Below are 23,417 nucleotides of genomic sequence, written 5' to 3'. Positions count from 1 at the left end.
AAACTGAGTTTAAATGTATTTGGCTAAGGTGTATGTAAACTTCCAACTTCAACTGTATATAGTAGTGTACACAAACACACCCATAGCCAAAATAGTGTATCAATCCCAATGTACTGCAGTCTAAAACCAGCGCATTATTACTACAACTTGTGAATCAACACTAGACAAGCTAAGCCACTTGAGTAAATGCACACAAAAATGCCATTTACCAGACACTTTTATCCAAAACGACTTAGTCATGTGTGCATACATTTTCCCCATGGGTGGTCCCAGGAATCGAACCAACTACCCTGGCGTTACAAGCATCATGCTCTACCAGCTGAGCTATAGAGGACCACTCATCATTCTTCATAGTGAATAAACAATCACAAGACGGCTCCATAACTGAACTTATCCTCTCTGCTGCTTAATAAAACACAGGTTTGGCTCTCATCCACTTACTGCACTCTTTGATGGGCTCGTCGCTCCAGTCTGGACAGTCCCGGGCCTTGTTGCACACTTTACTCATCTCTATACACTCTCCACTCCGACACTTGAATTTGTCAGGGCCATTGCACTGTGTCACTGGGTTGTGAAAGAAAGTGGCATTACAAAGTGGTGATAATGGAATGTTACAAAGAGGTACAGTGGTATAACAGAAGTTTGTGTAGGAGGTTGAGAGGCAACCATCTGCATGGCCCCCATAGGAACAGAGGTGTGCTAAATGGTAGGTGCAGCCAAAGCAATTCATTTGCGTGTTGCAAATCAAAATGTTATTAGTCACATGCGCCGAATTCAACAGGTGTCGTAGACCTTACAGTGAAATGCTTACTTACAAGCCCCTAACCAACAATGCAGTATAAAAAAATATATATATATGAATAAGAAATAAAAGTAACTAAAGAGCAGCAGTAAAATAACAGCGAGACTATATACAGGGGGGGGGGGGGTGCCGGTACAGAGTCAATGTGCGAGGGCACCGGTTAACTGATGTCAATTTAACTCTACATGTACTATGCATAGATGACAAACAGAGTAGCAGCGGTGTAAGAGGGGGGGGCAATGCAAATAGTCTGGGTGGCCCTTTGATTAGATGTTCAGGAGTCTTATCGCTTGGGGGTAGAAGCTGTTTAGAAGCCTCTTGGACCTAGACTTGGCGCTCCGGTACCGCTTGCCGTGAGGTAGCAGAGAACAGTCTATGACTAGGGTGGCTGGGGTTGTTTACATGTTTTAGGTCCTTCCTCTGACACCGCCTGGTATGGAGATCCTGGATGGCAGGGAGCTTGGCCCCAGTGATGGACTGGGCCGTTCACAATACCCTCTGTAGTGACTTGCGGTCGGAGGCCGAGCAGTTGCCATACCAGGCAGTGATGCAACCAGTCAGGATGCGCTCGATGGTGCAGCTGTAGAACCGTTTGAGGATCTGAGGACCCATGCCAAATCTTTTCAGTCTCCTGAGGGTGAATAGGTTTTGTCGTGCCCTCTTCACGACTGTCTTGGTCCAAGCACACCATGTTAGTTTGTTGGTGATGTGGACACCAGGGAACTTGAAGCTCTCAACCTGCTCCACTACAGCCCCGTCGATGACAGTGCGTGGTCCTCTTTTTCCTGTAGTCCATAATCATCTCCTTTGTCTTGATCACGTTGAGAGAGCGGTTGTTGTCCTGGCACCACACAGCCAGGTCTCTGACCTCCTCCCTATAGGCTGTCTCGTCGTTGTCGGCGATCAGGCCTACCACTGTTGTTTCATCGGCAAACTTAATGATGGTGTTGGAGTCGTGCCTGGCCATGCAGTCATGAGTGAACAGGGAATACAGGAGGGGACTGAGCACGCACCCCTGAGGGGCCCATGTGTTGAGGATCAGCGTGGCGGATGTGTTGTTACCTACCCTTACCACCTGGGGCAGCCCGTCAGGAAGTCCAGGATCCAGATGTCCCAGGGTCCTTAGCTTATTGATGAGCTTTGAGGGCACTATGGTGTTGAACATTGAGCTGTAGTCAATGAATAGCATACTCACATAAGTGTTCCTTTTGTCCAGGTGGGATAGGGCAGTGTGGAGTGCAATAGAGATTGCATCATCTGTGAATCTGTTGGGGCGGTATGCAAATTGGAGTGGGTCGTGGGTTTCTGGGATAATGGTGCTGATGTGCGCCATGACCAGCCTTTCAGAGCACTTCATGGCTACAGATGTGAGTGCTACGGTTCGGTAGTCATTTAGGCAGGTTACCTTAGTGTTCTTGGGCACTATGGTGGTCTGCTTAAAACATGTTGGTATTACAGACAGGGAGAGGTTGAAAATGTACTGGGAGAGGTTGAAAATGTCAATGAAGACACTTGCCAGTTGGTCAGCGCACTCTCGCAGTACACGTTTGAAGTCAATACTTCGATAACCTGAAAGTCCTGAAATATCTAAATATAGTATTTATTGAGCATCTTTTGACCCAACTCATACAGGAATAACAGTATTTATGGGATGAGTAACACTGAAGCAAACATAACCTTGTTCAGAAAATGTTCTGTAGCAACAGAAACAGTTTAAGTTTTTCAAGTAGATTATTTTGGAATGGCATTACTTCTGGTTGAACGCACTCACAGTTTTTGCAGTTGACTTCATCGGTGCCATCTGCACAATCATGCAAACCGTTGCACTGTCTGCTGCTGTGGATACAGTTGCCGTCCTCACACTTGAACTGGTCCGGTCTGCAGGAACGAACAGCTGAAGAGGACACAGAGTTGTTAAACCATTAACACTTACACAGAATACACTAACAACCATGACCTTATTTACACCCTCATAATGCCTACACCAGTGGTTCCCAACCTTTTTTGGTTACTGTACCACCAACAGAATTTTGCGCTACTCTGAATACCCCTGAAGTACCCACTCATGTGGATTTTACCAGTAATCCTATGGTCTCGACATGTACCCCTGGTTGGGAACAACTGACCTGCACCATGATCAACAGATACACTCATGATAGCTGCTATGAACACTGAATATAGAGACAAATATGCATTTTATGAAGAGCCTTTTATTGCAAAATATATTTATTGTAATGGAAGGCTCCGTTTATGACTATATGAAAGCAGCTCAATCTCAGAGCAAAAAAGCAACCCAAAACTCCGCTGGCCTGCTGGAACGTTCAGGTGGTCTGATTAAGCCTCTCAACACTTACAACAGTTGGCTTCGTCGCTGCCATCCTTGCAGTCTGGGTCCCCGTCACATCGCCACTTGCGGTGGATGCACTCCCCAGACCTACACTGTGTCTCGCTGGATGAACATTTGGCCGGCGGCGTGGGTTGGCGACCACATCGCTGAGGGGACTCATCTGATTGGTCCTGGCAGTCCACGTCATCGTCACAGACCCAGTTGCCAGGGATACAGGTGGCATTGCCACACTGGAACTCGCTGGGACCACAGGAGGACAGAGCACATTCCTGCTCATCACTCCCGTCACCACAGTCATCCTCCCCGTTACAGACGAAGTTACGGGAAATGCAGCGGCCGCTCGCACAGGTGAACTCCAGCGAGGCGCACGTGATGTTACCTGTGGGAGGGAACAGAGTACCCAGTACTGTGATGCTAATGTAGAAATCAACATCCAATGTGTACTCCTAAATTAACTGTTTCTGTTTAGATTCATTCCAAAGCAGTAAATAAGTTATGTCACACCTAGTGGTTTGTGATGGACACCTCCCATCATACTGCCATCAGTAAAATCAACTCACCACAGTTCATTTCATCCTCTCCGTTATCGCAGTCCTTCTCTCCATCACACTTCCAGAAGACGGGGATGCATTGGGTGGACCCGGCCCCACAGCTAAACTCATTCACACGGCAGGTCCTGGTGTCTGCAAAGCACATGGATGGAGGGATTGAATTTATAGGCCTTTAATGCTTTGATTGAGATGGGAAATGCTTAACACACAGGACTGCAGGGTGGTGGTGGGCTAGGCTGGCTAATGGAGCACTGAGCGATTTATTGAGCAGGGCACCCAGGCCAACTTATGCGGTTAAACTAATTTGATACATTCAAAAAGCAATTCGGTGGGTAGCCAAGTCAATTGAGCCATGTGTTCAACGTGTGTACACACTGTACGGTTTTACACTCCCTCAGTCGTTACTGGGTCTGTATCGTATAGATGAGATTATAGCCTCCACAACAACTAGGTTATTTTAATTCAGAGAATGTCTTTGAGCCCATTCAGAACATTTACAAGTGTCTATCAATAGTGGCTATTGATCCACCATACAATTCATGTTGTTTAGAGATCAAACCTAGAGGAATTTCAGAGATATCCATCCCTCATTCCCTTCTACAAGAATATCTATCAGGAACTGATCTGTTACTCATGCGATTGAAACAGTGGGTGCATGTGTAGCAGGGAGGTCTGCCTTGAGTGATCTGGTAAGAACACTAGATACCAGATCAATGAAGTTCAATTTCTGAGTAATGCACATGAAAGCATGCTGGGCTTTATCAGTCAGAGAAAGGTCAGTTTGTGAAGCATGAGCTATATCAAAGAAGCTAACTCCTACAGAGAGAGCCTAATGTAACATCACCAGTGGTGGAAAGAGTACCCAACTATCATACTTGAGTAAAAGTAAAGATACCTTGGAAAATTACTCAAGTAAAAGTAAAAGTTTGACCCAGTAAAATTTTACTTCAGTAAAAGTATTTGGTTTAAAATATACTTAAGTATAAATCATTTCAAATTCCTTATATTAAGCAAATCAGATGGCACCATTTTCTTTTTTATTTATTTACAGAAAGCCAGGGGCACACTCCAACATAATTTACAAAAGCGGCATGTGTGTTTAGTGAGTCCACCAGATCAGAAGCAGTAGGGATGACCAGGAATATTTGGTTGATAAGTGTGTGAATTTGACTATTTTCCTGTCCTGCTAAGCACTCAAAATGTAACAAGTATTTTTGGGTGTCAAGAAAACATATGGAGTAAAAAGTATAATATTTTCTTAAGGAGTGTAGTGAAGTAAAAGTAGTCAAATATATTAATAGTAAAGTACAGATACCCCAAAAAACTACTTAAGTTGGACTTTAAAGTATTTTTACTCAAGTACTTTACACCATTGAACATCAGACACAGGGCTCAGACAGTCTAATGTATGATGGCAGATGAACGGACCGACATGCTGCTTCGGAAAATATTCTCATCTAACCTAAGGCACCTTTGGGAGGGGATTGCTCAAAGCCAACTGGTTTATGAAAATGAAAGAAAATTCTGAAGAATTAAGAGTTCCTCAATTCCACAGTATTTAGGTATGGTGAGCGGTGATACATTCTCTTGCTCCCCCCCCCCCACCCCACCCACATCCATAGACAGAGGCTAAATAAAGTTGAAGAAATTTAACTTGACTCATGAAAAGTGAGGGCAATGAGTTGTATACAGTATAAGACAGTCTTCAATTCTTAATCTAACAAACTACTGAAAATGAATGAACAACATATTCCTATTTGGAGCTGGATCCACATGACTTACGGCACACTTCCACACGCTCGTCAGACCCATCCTCACAGTCTGGCTCTCCGTCGCAGTGCCATCTCTTGGGGACGCATTGGCCATTACGACAGACAAAGTCCACCTCTGCACAGGTCTTCCGAACTGCAAAGGCATAGAGGAATAGAGTGTGTTAGAATGATACAGTATGCTAGCTTAGGAATCAAAATGGGAAGCTGACAGTAAGTGAAGCCACTGTCTTTCAGTGTGAGGCCAAAAATCTGCTCCCGTTGGCTGCCTGCCAACCAAAATACCACATAAGAGCCAAGTCATACCGACCCAGACTAATCCAATATAATGATTCACAATGTGCCCTTTAAATCCTAGTCTGTAACCACTTTTCCATCCACAGTTTTGTAAAGTCATACCGTATAAAAATAAAATTACAACAGCTGTGATGGAAACAGGAAGTTTCGTTCCAATTTTATAAATGCCGACAGAATTAGTTTGTTCGACATGGTGGGATCATTTTGGGTCTGTAAAATTAATTATGCGAGAAATAGCAATGGAAACACCTTTTTGCAGATATTGATATAATAACCATCATATCGAAGTAAATTTGGCCCTATGGGACTCCCAATCACAGCCGGATGTGATGCAGCCTGGATTCGAACCAGGGACTGCAGTGCCATAAACCGCTGCGCCACTCGGAAGCCCTAAAACTAGCTTCATGTCCACTGTGTTCAAGTGCCTCCTCATAGGCTATTCCTCCCTGTGGCTAGAATGGCAATATGTGGCAGAGTCCCATCAGCATTAATGTTACCAGGGAAGGGCTCTGTGTGGTTGTTGGGTTAATTTATACAGTAGGTCGAGGGAGCCATGGGCAGAGAGAGACATAGGAAAACAAAACAAAAAATGGGCAAGTAATCCATTTAGAAACCCAAAGGTAAGGCTGGACGATATGGCCTTAAAAAAAAAAAGTTAATGTTTTTTTTCTAATTTATGAACGATTCAAGATAACGTGTGTATCTAATTACGATTTTTTTTGCACAATAAAAAAAATAGTCAATACACTGCATTTCAAAACAGATAATCTAATGCATTCAGGGCTTGTAAATTATACCTAGGCATCCACAACCATAAAACCCACTAATAAATGTAATTATTTTATCGAAATAGTTTAACCTGCTTTTTTGCAATCATCCCTGATCTGGCTTTCAAGTCTGTCTACCTCATTCTTGTTTTTAACCAAAACCATGCACATCCACTTGTAGTGGCCAACTTCATGTAGCAGGAATCACAGAACATGGACACAGGTCTCAACCTTTCAAACCCACGTGCTAGAGAGTAGCCAATTGTTATATTTCAAGACTAGACAACTTGTATCTATTTGCTTGCTAACAAGGTAGAACAGTTTAAAAGTTTTGAATGAACCCTCCTGTCCAACTGTTTAAACATAGTTTAGCTATTGAAGTGGCCTACCGGGATAAGATGCTTATTTCTCAGAATGAAAACGAGTTGCCAATTCCTTATATAAATAAGTATTTTTATGGTCATTGCACTATTTTTATATAAAAACAGACTAGACAGCTAGCACATAACAATCTGTGGCTACCGCAATGACAATTGTGACAGAAACGGAACATTAATTTTCCACATGTTCGTGGATACTCTCGTTTTAATAAGGTCTGCCTTGTTCTACATTGAGAGTTGATACATTATACGGGTATCGTTAAAGGTTAAATCCTCAGCGAGTTTTAAACTGCTTCTTGTCAGAGGAAGACGTTATCTTTCGTTTTTGTTGTGAGTGGCAGGGGGAGGGGCTTGGTGTCTGTGTGCGAGTGGGCAGGAGCATGCATAGCACAGATGGCGCGAAGGAGACGAGATCCAAAAGACAGAATGCGCATGAAAACGAACAAAAAAGAAAAACCTAGCTTCTTGCGATATGCATTTGGCACATCGCACTAAAACAAATTCGATATTACCTTACATAGACTTATGTAAGCACAGCTTTAATTGAGAGACCGCACCACACATCCCTTTCCCCCGTCTCATCCACCATGACCCAGATATCACAGAGATTCAAGGAGAAACACTGTTTGCTCAGATGGGGGCTCGTTTGCACGTCTCTGTCACTGCCATTTTCAGCTCAGTAACCGCTGCCACTCGCACCAGGTCATGTTAGCCCTGCTGGATTTAGTCACAACACCAACGGGGCCCAGATAAGTAGGGATGTGCATCTTTCCCCTTCAATACGCATCTAAACATGAGCTCCGATATGATACAGTAACAAACAATACGTTTTAGTTTGAAACGATTCGGTTTGATTAGAGAACGAATCTATATTTGTTGCATAAACGCATACATATTTAAAAATCTACTGCAGATGGAGCTCGTGAGCTGGATCTGTCGGAACTGACGTGTGTGTGTGTGTGTGTGAATGATGTATGGCTATGGAGTATGTATGTAGGCACTTGAGCTGTACCATAAGGGAAACTAAGCATCTACCACCAAATTGTTCTGCGCTACCACTGTCAGATTAGGGAGGCAATGTAGCCCATATTTTTTTTGTCCACTCACTTTGGTTCTGAAATTACAATCACACACTTAAAAGGTTCACTATGAAGAAATCGCGCCATTTCCTGGCTGCTAAAATTCAAATAGTTTGCCTAATTTCGGAGAAAACAAGCAGTCATTGTGAAACGAATCATTGTACCAGCTAAGTCTCTGAAATATATTTTCCATAACCAAAATTATTGTACTTTCAGCTGGTGTACAAAACCGAAAGTAAAAGACGCAAAAAATGAAATTTAGGGGAAGCATAGAAATAGCGCACATAGAACAGATCTACCGTTTCTTAGACTTGCTTTTAATAAGAACTCCAAAATCGAATGGTTGACATTTGGCAGGTTTACCAAAAGATTGTTTTCTGTCCTCATGAAAGAGACTTCACCCTGTATATCAACAAATGACCATTATATATACACACACTGATTGTTAAAAGAAAAACTAACAAAATTATTGCGGATGATGAATCTATTGTTAGCCCCATTCAGCAGGTATAGCCAGATGAGTTGTCTCCAGTAGTAAAAAAAAAATTAAACAGTGCATAGATAACAATAACATAGGTTGTCACTCTAATAAAGCCTAATATCGTGCAAGCAATTTTAGCATTTGCATGCTGAAGGTGCCGCAAAGATGTGAAAGATCTGGAACAGTTGGTCAGCGCGCAAAGCTGGGCACAGTGCACAGTTTGACTAGGCTACTGACATTGCCTTGGGGTGTTCAGCATGCAAAATTACTTGTAGATCAATGAGTGTAAAAAAGGCCATCCTGCTCCTCTCTACCCAACTTCCCCTCATAGTCCCTTCAGTTTCCCTTAAATCCCTTTAGTTTGGCTGCTCAGCCTACCTAAATTATCCCTCACCAATCATACCCCTGCCATTCCCAACCAGTCAGAGTGCTTGGAAATGCACATCTGGGCACTGCACCCGCCCACTCAGGTCAGGGTTGTCGTCATCCGAAGGGAGAAGACGCATGTTTCTGAGGACTTTCTATTGTCGACAGTAACATGAATGTCTGAATGTTGTGCGTGTATCGAAATGACCACAACAATAAGAGTAAAAACAGCCAGCTCATCTATCTCATTTCCCCAACTTTCTTTTGGTTTTCCTATTGGAATAAATTAACGCCAATCATCAATTTATTAGCCAATAAGCAGCCTTCTTTCCCGGGATTTAGGGTAAAACCCAACCAGGCAGGACCTCAGGCAGTCTGTAGTTTCCATTCTTATGATCAATCTGTTTCTCTCCTGCTTATTTTCCCTCCTTAAAATAAACTACTTTTCTTTCTGATATTATTGTGCGTGAAGCTACATACCACACAATTAGTATCAGACAGTGGTGTATGTGTGTGGATCTTCATTAAATCCTTGAACTGGAACTACTGCTTCCTCGTGTTCTGAACGGACCCCTGTGGCAGTTGCTAGCGGCCTAAAATCCAGCACCTAAGTTATCCATCCCTTTTTATTGGTCCTTCGAATTCATAAACCCATATTTTTCAATAAGATTAAGTAATTTGGATTACTAAAATCATAAACATCTTCAAAGGATACAGCTGTGTCTGTGTGGTGGTGACTATGAAGAGTAGTGATGGACCTCAACATCATGTTCTAACCGGACAGCACTATAAAAAGGGCAGAACCAAACCAATCAGTTATAAGTATATATGAGGGCATTCACAGCCGACCGTTTTTACATGGTCCTTCTATAGTGACCAACATTTTACATTTTTTCTTCTTCCCCATAGTCCGTCAATTCTCCGGATTTAGTGACCAATATATATATATATTTTTTACATGGTCCTTCGTATCACCGGATTCTGATCTGCTATAGTTGAGATGTTGGAGTACCCAGAAAAGGAGTTGTTTAAACACCCCAGGATGCAGACCAGTTATCCTGCAACCCTAAGACGTATGAGACTACTGTCACTATCCACCTCAGCCCACACGAAGCCGTCATGCACCCGAGGAAGATGAGTTGTGAGGCCCTACACGCCTCTCTCATCTAAGAGACTACCAGCCCTGCTCCAGGCCTCCTCAGTGGTCAGGGAGTGACCACACCCTCACCAGTTGGGAGCTGATGAGAGAATATGAGTACCTGCGTCACGAGCAGCAAGAGATCAAGGGGGCGTACTCTAGGCCCTCCCGGCCTAAGTCAACGCCGCAGGAGCACTAGTACCGCCACTACTCTCCTGACCACCACCGCTCTAGGCCTCCAAGGCTAGAGCCATCGTCACAGGAGCGCCATCACTGCCGGTCCTCCCCGAGTCGGCCCGGCTACTCTCCTGAGAGACTACTCCAGGCCTGAGTTTTCGCCACCTCCATGGGACCATTGAGACCCCACTACGTCCAGAGGTGGCCCAGCTATTCAACAGATCTTCATTGCTCCATGCCCCCCCAGCTGGAGCCTATGTCATATCTGCCAGAGCGTTAGAGGTACCACCCCGAGGTGGTCCAGCCACTTTCCAGACCGACATCCCTCTAGGCCCACCTGTGCGCCCCAGAGCGGCCTAGCTCCCAAGCAGATGAAGACAACTCCAGAGTTGGTCTGCACCCTCCTCAGCCAGCTCCTCGATTAGCCACAGTTAAGGACACTCCCGCTCCAGTCGTGGAGCCACAGCCAGCCGGTGCCATGAAGCCTGTTCTGGTTGCGGAGTCATCCTCTCCTCCCAGTTGGGATACCCTGCTAGTCAAGGCACTCAGTCCACAGCTCTAGTATATCCTGCCCTGCATGGACCGCAGACCCCCTCCTTATTGGGTACGCATCGTCCTAGGCCGCCAGGCTTAGAGCGCCCTGCCATGCTTGGCCATAAGTTAGCTGTCCAGTCTGCAGTCTCCTGCCCTGCTCAGATCACGCAAGTTAGGCACTTGCCTATCCCACCAGGTTTAGAGCCTTCTGCCTTACTAGGCCCCAAGTTCATGGTACTAGGCTCAGTCTCTAGACATAGGTCAGTCCACAGCTCCTTAGCTCACCGGCTTAGAGCCTCCTGCCCTGCTAAGTCACAAGTTACCTGCGCTAGGTTCAGTCCTCAGCCCCTAGCACTAGGTCATTGGTCTCCAGCTGTACTAGGTCTGTTGTCTCCAGCATTTGTCAGCCCTCAGTCCCTAGCCCAGGTGGGTCATCAGGCTCCTGCCCCGCTAGGCTCAATGGGACCAGTTTCTCCCTGTCAGGTCCAGAGTCGCCCTCCCTGTCAGGTCCAGAGTTATCAGCACTAGGCTCCGAGCCTTCAGACGTTCTAGTTTCGCTGTGTCCAGTTCTATCCAGCCTGGCGGAGCAGTGGACTGAGGGCCAAAGGTTCTCTGCCCCATTAGGTCTACAGCATCAGTCGTCAAGCAGTCAGCTCCCTCAGGGCTACACGCCAAACCACCTGCCCTAGTTCTAGGCCCTGGGTCTTCAATCCCGGTAGACTCAGAGTCATCTGCTCCTCTAGGCATGCAGTTAGACAGTGCGCAGCCCTCAGCCTGTACCCAGTCGCCTATACTAGCGCTAAACTATACAATCCCTGCTCGACTAGTTTTGCAGCCTCCCACCATACCTGGCTTGAAGTCCTCCGATTTCAAGTCCCCTGCTCTGCTAGGTCCTCAGCTCCCTGACCTGGGGAACCCACCGTTCCCTGACCCGGGGGGCCTGCTGTCTCTACTTCTGGGGGGGTGCCGACCTCCTGCCTTGGACGACCCTCAACCCTTCACACGTGGGAGACCACCTGACCTTGTCTCTGGGGACCAGCCGGCCGCCGCCTCCAGATCCCTGATGATCCTCCCCACATGTTCCATGATAGTCACCGCTTTCAGCAGTGAAGGAGTCATCAGCATCAGCCAATGAGTTGTGGCCGGCATGACACATTCCTCCGCCGCAGTAGGCGAGCCACCTGCTTCAGCCGTGGCCAGCCTCCAGCATTCCACTCAGCGTCTAAGGATGGGGCCCAGCTGCCCTGCACAAGCTGAGTTAGAGGGCCCTACCCCACCCGCATGGTGTTCCTTGGGGTAGCCCAGGACCGTCTCCGCGTATCTGTGTACCTCCCATACGGGGCGGTCCCTAAGCCTAGCCGGGTAGGTGTAGCCCGCTAGGAATAAGCTTCCCCTCAAGGCCTGTGGCTTTTCAGACAATTTGGCCCTTTCAATACTGTGGGCCCCATTAGAAACTGTGCCATTTAGGTTAGAGGCCTTTTTGTGGATGTTAATATTTCCATATGAAATATTGGGGCAGCTTTAAAAAAAAGGCTGTCCTGCTCATCTCCTCTAAGTCCCCTTAGTTTGGCTCTTCAGCCTACCCAAGTTATTTCTCACCAATCATAGCCCTGCCATTCCCAACCAACCAGAGCGCTTGGAAATGCACATCTGCACATCTGCACCCGCCCACTCAGGTCAGAGTGTTATCATCGTTCCAATGGGAGAAGACGCATGTTTGAGGACTTGCTATTGTCGACAGAAACACGAATGTCTGAATGTTGTGTGCATCAAAATAACCACAACAATAAGATGAAGTCATTTGGATTACCAAAATCATAAACATCCTCAACGGAAACAGCTGTGTGTGTGGTGGTGACTATGACGAGTACAGCGATGGCCTCATGTTTAACCGGACAGCACTATAAAAAGGACAGAGCCAAACCAATCAGTTATAAGTATATAGCGGGTGAAGGCATTGACAACCAACCGTTTTTACGTCGACCTTCTAGCCGGATATAGTGACCAATAGTTTTTACAGACTCAACACAGGTACATGCTTACTTCGGCACCGAAGGAGAAGGTGCATCGGTTGTCACCAAATATGAGGTATTTTCGGAAGGTAGCATGTAATATGAGCAAAAAGATGTTGAATCCATTTTACAGTAAGGCTGTAACGTAACAAAATATGGAATAAGTCGAGGTGTCTGAATACTTTCCAAATGCACTGTATTTTCAGCTGTTTGAAGCTTATGTACAAAACCAAAAGTAAAAGACGCAAAAATGAAACTTAACGGGAAGCATAGAAATAATGCACATAGAACAGATCTACCACTTCTTAGACTTGCTTTCAATGAGAATGAAATGTGAATTATAGATCTGTCAATGTGAATTTGGTCAGGTCACCCAAAAAGTAGCAGCTTTAAACATTTGAATAGTGGCCCAAAACTTATCGGTGATTCATTATATCCATTATAACGGGTAGGCCATCATTGTCAATAAGAATTTGTTCTTAATTCTTGTCAATAGAGGGGCGCTGTTTTCACTTTGGAAAAAATCGTGCCCAAATGAAACGGCCTCGTACTCTTTTATAGATCATACAATATGCATATTATTATTACTATTGGATAGAAAACACTCAGAAGTTTCTAAAACTGTTTGAATTATGTCTGTGAGTAAAACAGAACTCATTTTGCAGCAAACTTCCATGCAGGAAGTGAAAAATCTGAAAACGAGGCTCTGTTTCAGGGCCTGCCTATTCAATTGCCTTATATTTATCGATATGCATGAACTTCATACGCCTTCCACTAGATGTCAACAGGCAGTGGAAGGTGGAATGGGGTGTCTAGCTTGATCTGAGGCCGAACAAGAGCTTTTGGAGTGGCAGGTCAGGAATTTTCTTGGTCTACCAAGGCGCACCGCGGAGCTCGACATTGGCTTCTGAAAAGCGTTACGTATACACGGCGAATATCTCCGGCTCTGATTTTATTTGATACATGTGATAATAACATCATAAAGTAGGTTTTTTCAACCGAGTTTTATCAGTTTATTCAACGTTTATTGGGACTTTTGGAATTTTCCGTTCTTTGCGCCAAGAGTTGATGGGCATGTTCGCGCCACATGGCTAGCTAAGGTTGCTAATTCGACAGAAGAAATGGACATTCTAAAACCAAACAACGATTTATTCTGGACCAAGGACTCCTTGTACAACATTCTGATGGAAGCTCAACAAAAGTAAGAAAACATTTATGATGTTATTTCGTATTTCTGTGTAAAATGTTGAGTCCTATTCTCCGCCATTTTGGTGAGCGCTGTCTCGCAATAACACAAGCTGTATGTTATGGTAAAGTTATTTTTAAAAATCTAACACAGCGGTTGCATTAAGAACCAGTGTATCTTTCATTTGCCATAAAACAAGTATTTTTATGTAAAGTTTATGATGAGTTCTTTGGTCAGATTAGGTGAGTGTCCAAAATATCTCTGGAGAATCGATGCTACGTATTCGCAATGTATAATCAGGATTTGTAGCTCTAAATATGCACATTTTCGAACAAAACATAATTGTATAACATAATGTTATAAGACTGTCATCTGATGAATTTGTTCAATGTTAGTGATTAATTTTATATCTTTTGCTGGTTTTTGCGAAAGCTACCTTTTGCGGTGAATAAATGCGTTTGTGTGTTTGGCTATTGTGGTAAGCTAATATAATTCTATATTGTGTTTTCGCTGTAAAACAAAAATTGGAAATATTGGCTGGATTCACAAGATGTTTATCTTTCATTTGCTGTACACCATGTATTTTTCATAAATGTTTTATGATGAGTATTTAGGTATTTCACGTTGCTCTCTGTAATTATTCTGGCTGCTTTGGTGATATTTTTGATGGTAGCTGCAATGTAAAACTATGATTTATACCTCAAATATGCACATTTTCAAACAAAACATAAATGTATTGTATAACATGTTATAAGACTGTCATCTGATGAAGTTGTTTCTTGGTTAGTGACTAATTTTATCTCTATTTGGTCGGTTTTGTGATAGCTACCTATGCGGTAGAAACATGGTGAAAATATGCGGTTGAGTCTTTGGCTATTGTGGTAAGCTAATAGAAATACATAGTGTTTTCGCTGTAAAACATTTTAAAAATCGGAAATGATGGCTGGATTCACAAGATGTTTATCTTTCATTTGCTGTATTGGACTTGTGATTTCATGAAAATTATATTATATCCCTGTCCCGTCAGGCTAGGCTATGCTAGTCAGCTTTTTTGATGAGGAGGATCCCGGATCCGGGAGAGAGAAGTGGTAGAGGTTTAACTGACTTGCCTAGTTAAATAAAAAAATAGCAAGGTTTGTTTTCTAACACAGTAGGCTATGTCGCCGATTTGTCACCAATCTGACTTAATTTTGCGGAATAGAGAGAGTGTGTGTGTGTGTGTGTGTGTGTCACCCTCACCGCAGGTGTTCTCGTCACTCCCGTCGGAGCAGTCCTCATCCCCGTCACACTGCCAGACAGACGGGATGCAGCGACCGTTCCCACACTGGAACTGACTGGGCTCACATTCTGTCTTTGATCCTGGAAGAAAGGAAAAAGGAACTAAAGATTGGATAACTTAAAACCATCATCATGTATAACTAGTGTACATGTCTCCAGGCCTCAAGGACTGCAAATATGTTCCATCTTGTTTGCCACTGAATTGAAAGGCCTCGAACCTGGGTGGTGTTTGTAGGGCACAGAAAACAAAAAAGCCATTAATATACAGACACGTTCAGCCAGGAAGAGTTAAATTCTAAATGACCGTATATTGGTTAATTTGACGACACGCTGTGCTGTAGGTACACCTGCTTAAGGTTGTTACCAGCCCGCCACAGTGAAACTTGTCAGCAAGCCACTAGCCAGCGCAGAGAGGAGAAAGTACAGCCAGACCATGTCCAATAACCCCTGCTCCTCAGTGATCATCCACTCAGCATGGGATCCTCTGCAGCAGGGGACTAACAGACCTCGTGCTGGGAGGCCAACACCGCCAGCACAATCGTCTGCCTGGGACAGTGCCAATTGTCCTGGGCAATGGTCATTATGAGTCCGAAATGCCACCCTATTCCCTAAATGGTGCATTACTTGTTCTGAACAGAGCCCCATAAGCTCTAATCAAAAGTAGGGCACTACATAAGAAATAAGGTGCCATTTCAGATAGACATCGTTAAACAAGCCAACAGATCAGGTAAAATGCCAAAGAACAATCAAGAGGGTCATATAAAACAAAGTGTTTGCAGTCTGGACATTCGCATAAGTCTCAGCAGCATTACCAAACAAGACACTGATATGGCTGCAGGCCTACACAGTCTACAGATTGCATTACTCAATGCCACTCATGCCAAAACCTACCAGTAATAGTTCAAGGCTAAAGGTAAGGACCGGTGTGCAGCAGCAGTGATACTGGAGTGGATTACATTAGAGCTTAACCTATGACCTCCAAACCATCTCCAGAATAATAAGGCTTGTCCTGAGGGGGCGGGGGACCATTTAACAAAATGAATGGAGACTAGTATAATCATATGTAAACAGCGTTGCTTCCGTCTCTCTCCTTGCCCCAACCTGGGCTTGACCTAGAGACCTGAATATTGACTACAGTCACCCTTGAAGCATCGTTACCCATCGATCCAATAAAGCCTCAGCCCTTGCAGAGCATGGGAAACTACTGTAATATACACTTACTGTAAGGGCTCAGAGCGAGTGATGTCACCGATTGAAATGCTACTAGCGTGCACCACTAACTAGCTAGCCATTTCACACCGGTTACACACAATGAGGCTGAATCATGTGAACACAACTCAGTCAACTGTATAGGTCCTATTGCTCATCTGTTATACAGAGCAAGCAAAGTTCACCAGGAGTAAACTTGCAACTCATCAGATGTCTCTGCTACTGCACCACATTTTGTGCTGAGGTTGCTTCACTAAAAAGTGAACATGGTAGCGAGCCTGGGGCAGCGGGTTTGTGCTTACCCAGTGTTGATAAACATAGGCTATAACTGAACAAAAATACACTGCTCAAAAAAATAAAAGGGAACACTTAAACAACACAATGTAACTCCAAGTCAATCACACTTCTGTGAAATCAAACTGTCCACTTAGGAAGCAACACTGATTGACAATAAATTTCACATGCTGTTGTGCAAATGGAATAGACAAAAGGTGGAAATTATAAGCAATTAGCAAGACACCCCCAATAAAGGAGTGGTTCTGCAGGTGGTGACCACAGACCACTTCTCAGTTCCTATGCTTCCTGGCTGATGTTTTGGTCACTTTTGAATGCTGGCGGTGCTTTCACTCTAGTGGTAGCATGAGACGGAGTCTACAACCCACACAAGTGGCTCAGGTAGTGCAGCTCATCCAGGATGGCACATCAATGCGAGCTGTGGCAAGAAGGTTTGCTGTGTCTGTCAGCGTAGTGTCCAGAGCATGGAGGCGCTACCAGGAGACAGGCCAGTACATCAGGAGACGTGGAGGAGGCCGTAGGAGGGCAACAACCCAGCAGCAGGACCGCTACCTCCGCCTTTGTGCAAGGAGGAGCACTGCCAGAGCCCTGCAAAATGACCTCCAGCAGGCCACAAATGTGCATGTGTCTGCTCAAACGGTCAGAAACAGACTCCATGAGGGTGGTATGAGGGCCCGACATCCACAGGTGGGGGTTGAGGCACGTGGAGGCCACACACACTACTGAGCCTCATTTTGACTTGTTTTAAGGACATTACATCAAAGTTGGATCAGCCTGTAGTGTGGTTTTCCACTTTAATTTTGAGTGTGACTCCAAATCCAGACCTCCATGGGTTGATAAATTTGATTTCCATTGATAATTTGTGTGATTTTGTTGTCAGCACATTCAACTATGTAAAGAAAAAAGTATTTAATAAGAATATTTCATTCATTCAGATCTAGGATGTGTTATTTTAGTGTTCCCTTTATTTTTTTGAGCAGTGTATAAATGCAACAATTAATGATTTTACTGAGTTAAAGTTCATAAAGGAAATCAGTCAATTCAGTTCTAGTGGACGTTCCTGCAGTCAGCATGCCAATTGCATGCTCCCTCAAAACTTGAGACATCTGTGGTGTTGTGTGACAAAACACATTTTAGAGTTGCCTTTTATTGTCCCAAGCACAAGGTGCACCTGTGTAATTATCATGCTGTTTAAATCAGCTTCGTGATTCCCACACCTGTCTGGTGGATGGATTATCTTAGCAAAGGAGAAATGCTCACTAACCGGGATGTAATCATATTTGTGCACAAAGTGAGAGAACAGCATTTTGAGCATGTGAAAAAAAATGCTAGGATATTTTATTTCAGCTCACGAAACATGTGACCAACACTTTACATGCTGCGTTTATATTTATGTTAAGTATACGTTAGGGAATTAACCTACCAACCAAACTTTGAAGTAGGCCTACTGAAGCCTACCTGTCTCATATTTCACCAGTTTTACATGAATTGTAGGCTTCTCATCAAGTGTATGCAATTGTGTAAGCCTGAGAAACACTCCAAGGAAATATGTTGCGTCTCAGATGGATGTTATTGTGAAATCAGATGACTCAATTCATTGTTAAATACTGAACAAACCTGTTTCCACAATGAAAGCTAGAGCAAATATTGAAATTAAAATATGCTTCAGGCATAGACTACTTTTTTTTTTGTAATAAAAGAGACGTTTCCAAAAATATGTGTATCACTCCCATTTTGCATATCTAATTGGTTGAAGCCTAGATTTGATCGGTCTGTACATGACAATATACTAATTTCCTGTCTGTAGCCCCAACCCCTGTGATAGCCTGCCGACAACGTGCCTTTGAGCACTATTGGTCTCATTATCAAAATAAACTGAGAATATAGCCTATGATACATCTCCATTTTAATTAGGTCAACGAACCAATCTCTAATTTGCATACAGTCTCACTCAATACAAAGAAATTAAACAATCTGTGTGAGAAGCAACAAAAGCCCCTCAGCTGACACTAACAAATGTCATTTTCACAGTTGTGCAAAATCAGCTCTCAAAAACCCTTATCCGTATGTAGGGTTTTCAGCAATTACATTCGCCCACATGTGAACTATAAATCCGACAGTGTTAAAGTTTAGGAAAGTTAATCATCTCCCTCTCAAACCGGTTTTAGAAATACATGCGGATAGGCCCCTTCTTTCATCGGTGAGAAATAATCTTTCAAATAAATATACACTTACTGTAGCGGTTGTGCATAGATCCAGAAGCTGTGCGCCTCCAGTTGAAGAACTACATTTCCTCCCCAGTTATGCTTACACACAAGTTGGGCACACGCTAACACGCTGACCACACCATTCGCGTGCGTTGCAAAATAAATTGCACCCACACCAAAGAACATCTGCATTGCCAAGCGCTAAAATAGAAGTCAGTTCTATTTGTGACGCTGTGCAAGTCCTGCCTCTCCCATCTCCTCCTTGTTTTAAGAAGCAGATACCCACGTGCCATCTCCTCATTGGTTATACCCACGTGGGTGATAGAAAGGAACTTCGGTCCGGTCGGTTGTGGTAATACACCTATGAAAAAGTTAGATGCCAATTGCCATATAAAGTCCAAAGAAGAAAAAGCCTGAAAGGAGGAGAGATGACAAAAACGATTTGGTTGACCGTTTTGTGTGGATTAATTGTCAGAGTAGAGGACCTTGTGCATTTCAGGTAAAATAACATATCCCAGGACAAATTAGCTAGCAACAGCAAGCTAGCTAAATAGGAGAAATTAGCTAGCAACTGAAATTGCCATAAATGTTTAATGCTTTTCGACCTTATCCCAAATTAATATAATTGGTTCAGAGTTTGTTTTGATATTTCAACCTGCATGTCGTGATTGTGTTTGGTGTGGGGGTACAAAATCAATTTGCGCACGATGGCGTGCGGCCGGTTTGGGTACAGTGTAACAGTTAGATAGCTAATTAGCACAGGTGGCCGCCTTTGTCTTCCGTAAACAAGCGATGTAACGTAATCTAACACATATACAATTTCTCACTGATATTAAAAGACACATTCTTTATGTTTCCAAAAACGTACCGCAAGCAAAGCGTGTTAATGTTCAGTGTTAGTATCTTCTGACCGGGGAAGTTAAGAGCCCTATGGGCTAGAGCAAAATCTACCCCCTTCATGGTCAATAACAAACCTCTGAAAACACTTCAAATGGGTTAAGTCCTGGATAGGGTAATATAGCCACAATACCACCAATACCACAATACAACAGGAATCCCCAAATAAATATTATTTGTGTGACTTTGCAGTAGACTAGAAGCTGTCAATAAGGAGGACCAAGGCACTAAATATAATTAATTAAAATGCCTTTATTTGTATGTCATGTTCAATGGAAATATTAAAAACTCTGACGCAACTCCGACGCATTTCGGCTGCATGGCCTTCGTCAGGGAGTACAAAGATACATAATACAATGTCCTCTTTTGAACAGCTTTTTCCAATCAACCCCTGTGACTATCCGGAACACCGGCAGACTAGACTGTTTGCAGGACGGCGTGCGGACAGCACATTGCCACAAAAATAAAGGGTAATGGGAAAATCTTAAATTGCACCTACATCTAAACCTGCACCTATAGACTATCCAACAAAAAAACACCACCCCATCCCACTTTGGCCATAAACGACCGACCCTACACCAGGCCGCCGGCCTGAGAGGACAGAACGAAACCTTTAAACTTCCTGTATATCTTCTGTACTAAAATCTTACACCCAAATATTTTTTCTGCTGCTGCAACTACCACAACCATCTTCTGTGATTTCCGCTCCATCAGTGAAGTTGATCACCATGGCCATAAATGCAAAAAAATCCACCTTAATGCAAAGGGGGGGGGGGCTCCCAGGACTCACTCACCCTTGGGAGATCTGCTCTCTTCACTGCCTCAGCATAGGAAACTCTCCCTCTGGGAATCTCAACCCGTCTCTCTCTCGCAGGGTACTTCGTATCCCCAGCTGCGTGTGCACCGCCACAGTTAACACAGTACTTTATATCCCAACTGTACAATCCCTCAGACTATGCCCTCCTGCACATTTCTCACATCGTGGGATCTCCCTTCTACTGCAACATGTCCGAATCTTTGACCCCCCAAATAAATCACGGACGTCACCCCCCCAGCAGAGAATTCAGTTTTGCTATACCGCCCCAGCGTTTTAGACACCATACCAATCCACTGAAAGCTTGCCCCCATCTTCAGGAATAAATCAAATCACTGGGGGACAATCCTGTACTGAGAGCGAATATCGGAGAGGAGAAGTTTACAAATAAACACACTTGCCCTACACAGGCATATCAATTTCAGGTTCATTGTAACCAAACCAAGGACCCAAAACTGACCAGTTAAAAATAGTATGCAATATTTTTCATATAACGATGGCGTAGGCTACACAAAACACAGGCGAGGGCCTTTTGCCTGGCTGCATTTATATGACCGACTCCTCTAAAGGCTAAACGCAATTATTAAAGCGTTTATTTCACTCAAAGACGTAGGCGTTTATAGGCAACTGCTGAAATAATAAATAGGGCGAGCGCACTGTGCAAAACAGGCTGCCCGAGTGTCCGACTTGGACCATTTTCATTGAACGAAAGCAAGGCATTACCGCGTTCATTCCTGTGTAAAGACAACATATAGGCAGGTGCAATGGTCATAACGCATTGTTGTACCGTCACGTTGAGATATGCCACGATAATAAACCTAACAACGTTTTGCCCTCAAATTCGGCTACTTACCGTGTACAAAACCGCACTGTTGAAGACATATCGGTAGGATAAGAATCTCCAGAATAAACGTCAACATTTCGCGGTGTAGTTGAGCGTGAGAGTTGGCCTCGTCGTTCTGCGCTGATATTCACACTGCTGTCAGTGCCGATACGACGCCTTTCTGGAACAAAAAGAAGCCACCCGCTTTTTTAATCTCATTTAGGCAACACAATTCACGCTCTCCCTCCTCTCAAACTGGCCATCGAGCTGCAAGCCATGTCCTAATTTACTGTGAACGTGCACCAAATAACCGCGCCAGCAGTGTTGTGTGTGCGCTTCTCAGTTTTCCGCTTTCAGTATGTAATTTCATACAAACCCTTTCCTTGTCCACCAGTAATGTTAGGCTATGTATGTGCAATGCTATTCTGATGGGAAGTGTTTTGTTTCATATAACATTTCATAACTGTAACTAATATGAAAACGTATGTTCATGTGATTGTCAAGTGTCAAAATGGTGATGATCGGCTGAGTGATTGATTAACATATAGATTATACTATTTGGTTAATTGTTTGATTACCCTGTCAATATAATGTGAGTGGGACATTTCACCGGCCAGACTTCATGGGACTGTGGATATAAAATGTAACAAATTATAGGACATAATTGCAGACATTTCAGGTCACTAGTGTTTCCAATGACAATATTGACCGACATGTCAATATTTACATAATTAGTTAATTAACAGATTGGTGAAAAATGTGCCCTTGAGCAAGGCACTTAACCTTAATTGTTACTGTAAGTCCCTCTGCATAAGAGTGTCTGCTAAAATCCAAAATGTGTGCTACTGAGTAATCTTCCTGCTCCTTGCCTGCTCTTTAGTGACCTAGTAGTGTTGTACTGGTAACACTGCTGGAGACACTTTGGCTGCGTTTAGACAGGCAGCCCAATTCTGGTATTTGTTTTACACATTTTGTCTGTTGACCAATCAGATCAGCTCTGAAAAAGATCTGTTGTGAAAAGATCTCATGTGCTTGGTCTAAAGACCAATTAGAGGGGAAAAGATCAGAATTGGGCTCCCCATGTAAATGCAGCCTTTCAGTCCTAGATTCTGCAGGCACCCCAAAACAAAACTGTACAACTGTGCATCATCATGGGGTCTCTCTCCATAATGCCGAATCCATAATTTAGAGCGGTTTGCAAACGTAAACCCAGGATTTAGTGTTGTTTGCAGACTTTGATGTTTACATGTCAACACATACATTTACAATGTAGCAAACAAGTAAACTCAGGTTTAGTACTATAATAGTATGGATTGGAAAAGGATGTACTACCTAAGATTGAATAAACTGAAATGGTTGTGTGCACAATTCTTAATCAAGTTAATGATCACCTAACCCTAACAGTGATATATTTTTTTTACCAGAGAATTATGAGACATAATCAAAAGATCTGTAGTTTCAACATCGAATATAATTTTATTGAGTCATTTACCACTGTCAAATAGCTTTAAAAAATGTCTATTTAATGGATTTTGACATATTAGATACTATAATTCTGTCAGTGCTGTCTCTAGACTGTGTTAATTAATTCACAATGATGGATCTGCCTTCAGAAATTCTCATTTGCATTGGTTTTCGTCTTTGCTGTCTCCCATTTAATGAACTAGTTGAAGAACAGTGCACTAATATCCTGTGCTGCTAACGTGGTGATGCTAGTGGTGATATGGCTGTGGCAAAGTAGAGGAGAGGAGAGGGAGAGAGAAGGAGAGACATACATAAGAAGTGATTTAGAGCACTATTTGTTCTGGCTTCCTTGTCAAGGTCTGAAAGAGACGTCATATAATCTCAATTCTCCTCACTGAGTAAGATGTGAAAACATTGAATATTAATCACGATATCATTATAATGATTTATTTAGTATGCATGTTTAATGAACCAGCTCCTCTGATGCTTGTGTTGCTGCTGTAGCATTCCTTAAAGTGCATTTCTGCCACTTTTCACCCTCATAT

At 43.5% G+C, this 23,417-nt stretch overlaps 1 protein-coding gene across 3 annotated transcripts in view; it reads right to left on the bottom strand.

Annotated features, from left to right (window-relative positions):
- The window catches only part of LOC120044222 (very low-density lipoprotein receptor-like), a 31,300-nt gene extending 9,795 nt beyond the window's left edge, over nt 1–21,505 (bottom strand). For all 3 annotated transcript variants that reach the window (XM_038988826.1, XM_038988824.1, XM_038988827.1), the window contains exons 1-7: nt 21,439–21,505; nt 15,126–15,245; nt 5,483–5,605; nt 3,710–3,832; nt 3,157–3,528; nt 2,574–2,696; nt 442–564 (exon numbers count right to left, since the gene is read on the bottom strand). In XM_038988826.1, the coding sequence (XP_038844754.1) occupies nt 442–564; nt 2,574–2,696; nt 3,157–3,528; nt 3,710–3,832; nt 5,483–5,605; nt 15,126–15,245; nt 21,439–21,505 (1,051 nt within the window). The remainder of the gene's footprint in view (nt 1–441; nt 565–2,573; nt 2,697–3,156; nt 3,529–3,709; nt 3,833–5,482; nt 5,606–15,125; nt 15,246–21,438) is intronic.
- Nucleotides 21,506–23,417: the final 1,912 nt, after the last annotated feature.

Source organism: Salvelinus namaycush, chromosome 3, assembly GCF_016432855.1.
Source record: "Salvelinus namaycush isolate Seneca chromosome 3, SaNama_1.0, whole genome shotgun sequence".
Classification (NCBI taxonomy): Eukaryota; Metazoa; Chordata; class Actinopteri; order Salmoniformes; family Salmonidae; genus Salvelinus; species Salvelinus namaycush.
Note: the sequence above shows the minus strand (reverse complement) of the source record. Positions and strands in the feature narration are given on the sequence as shown.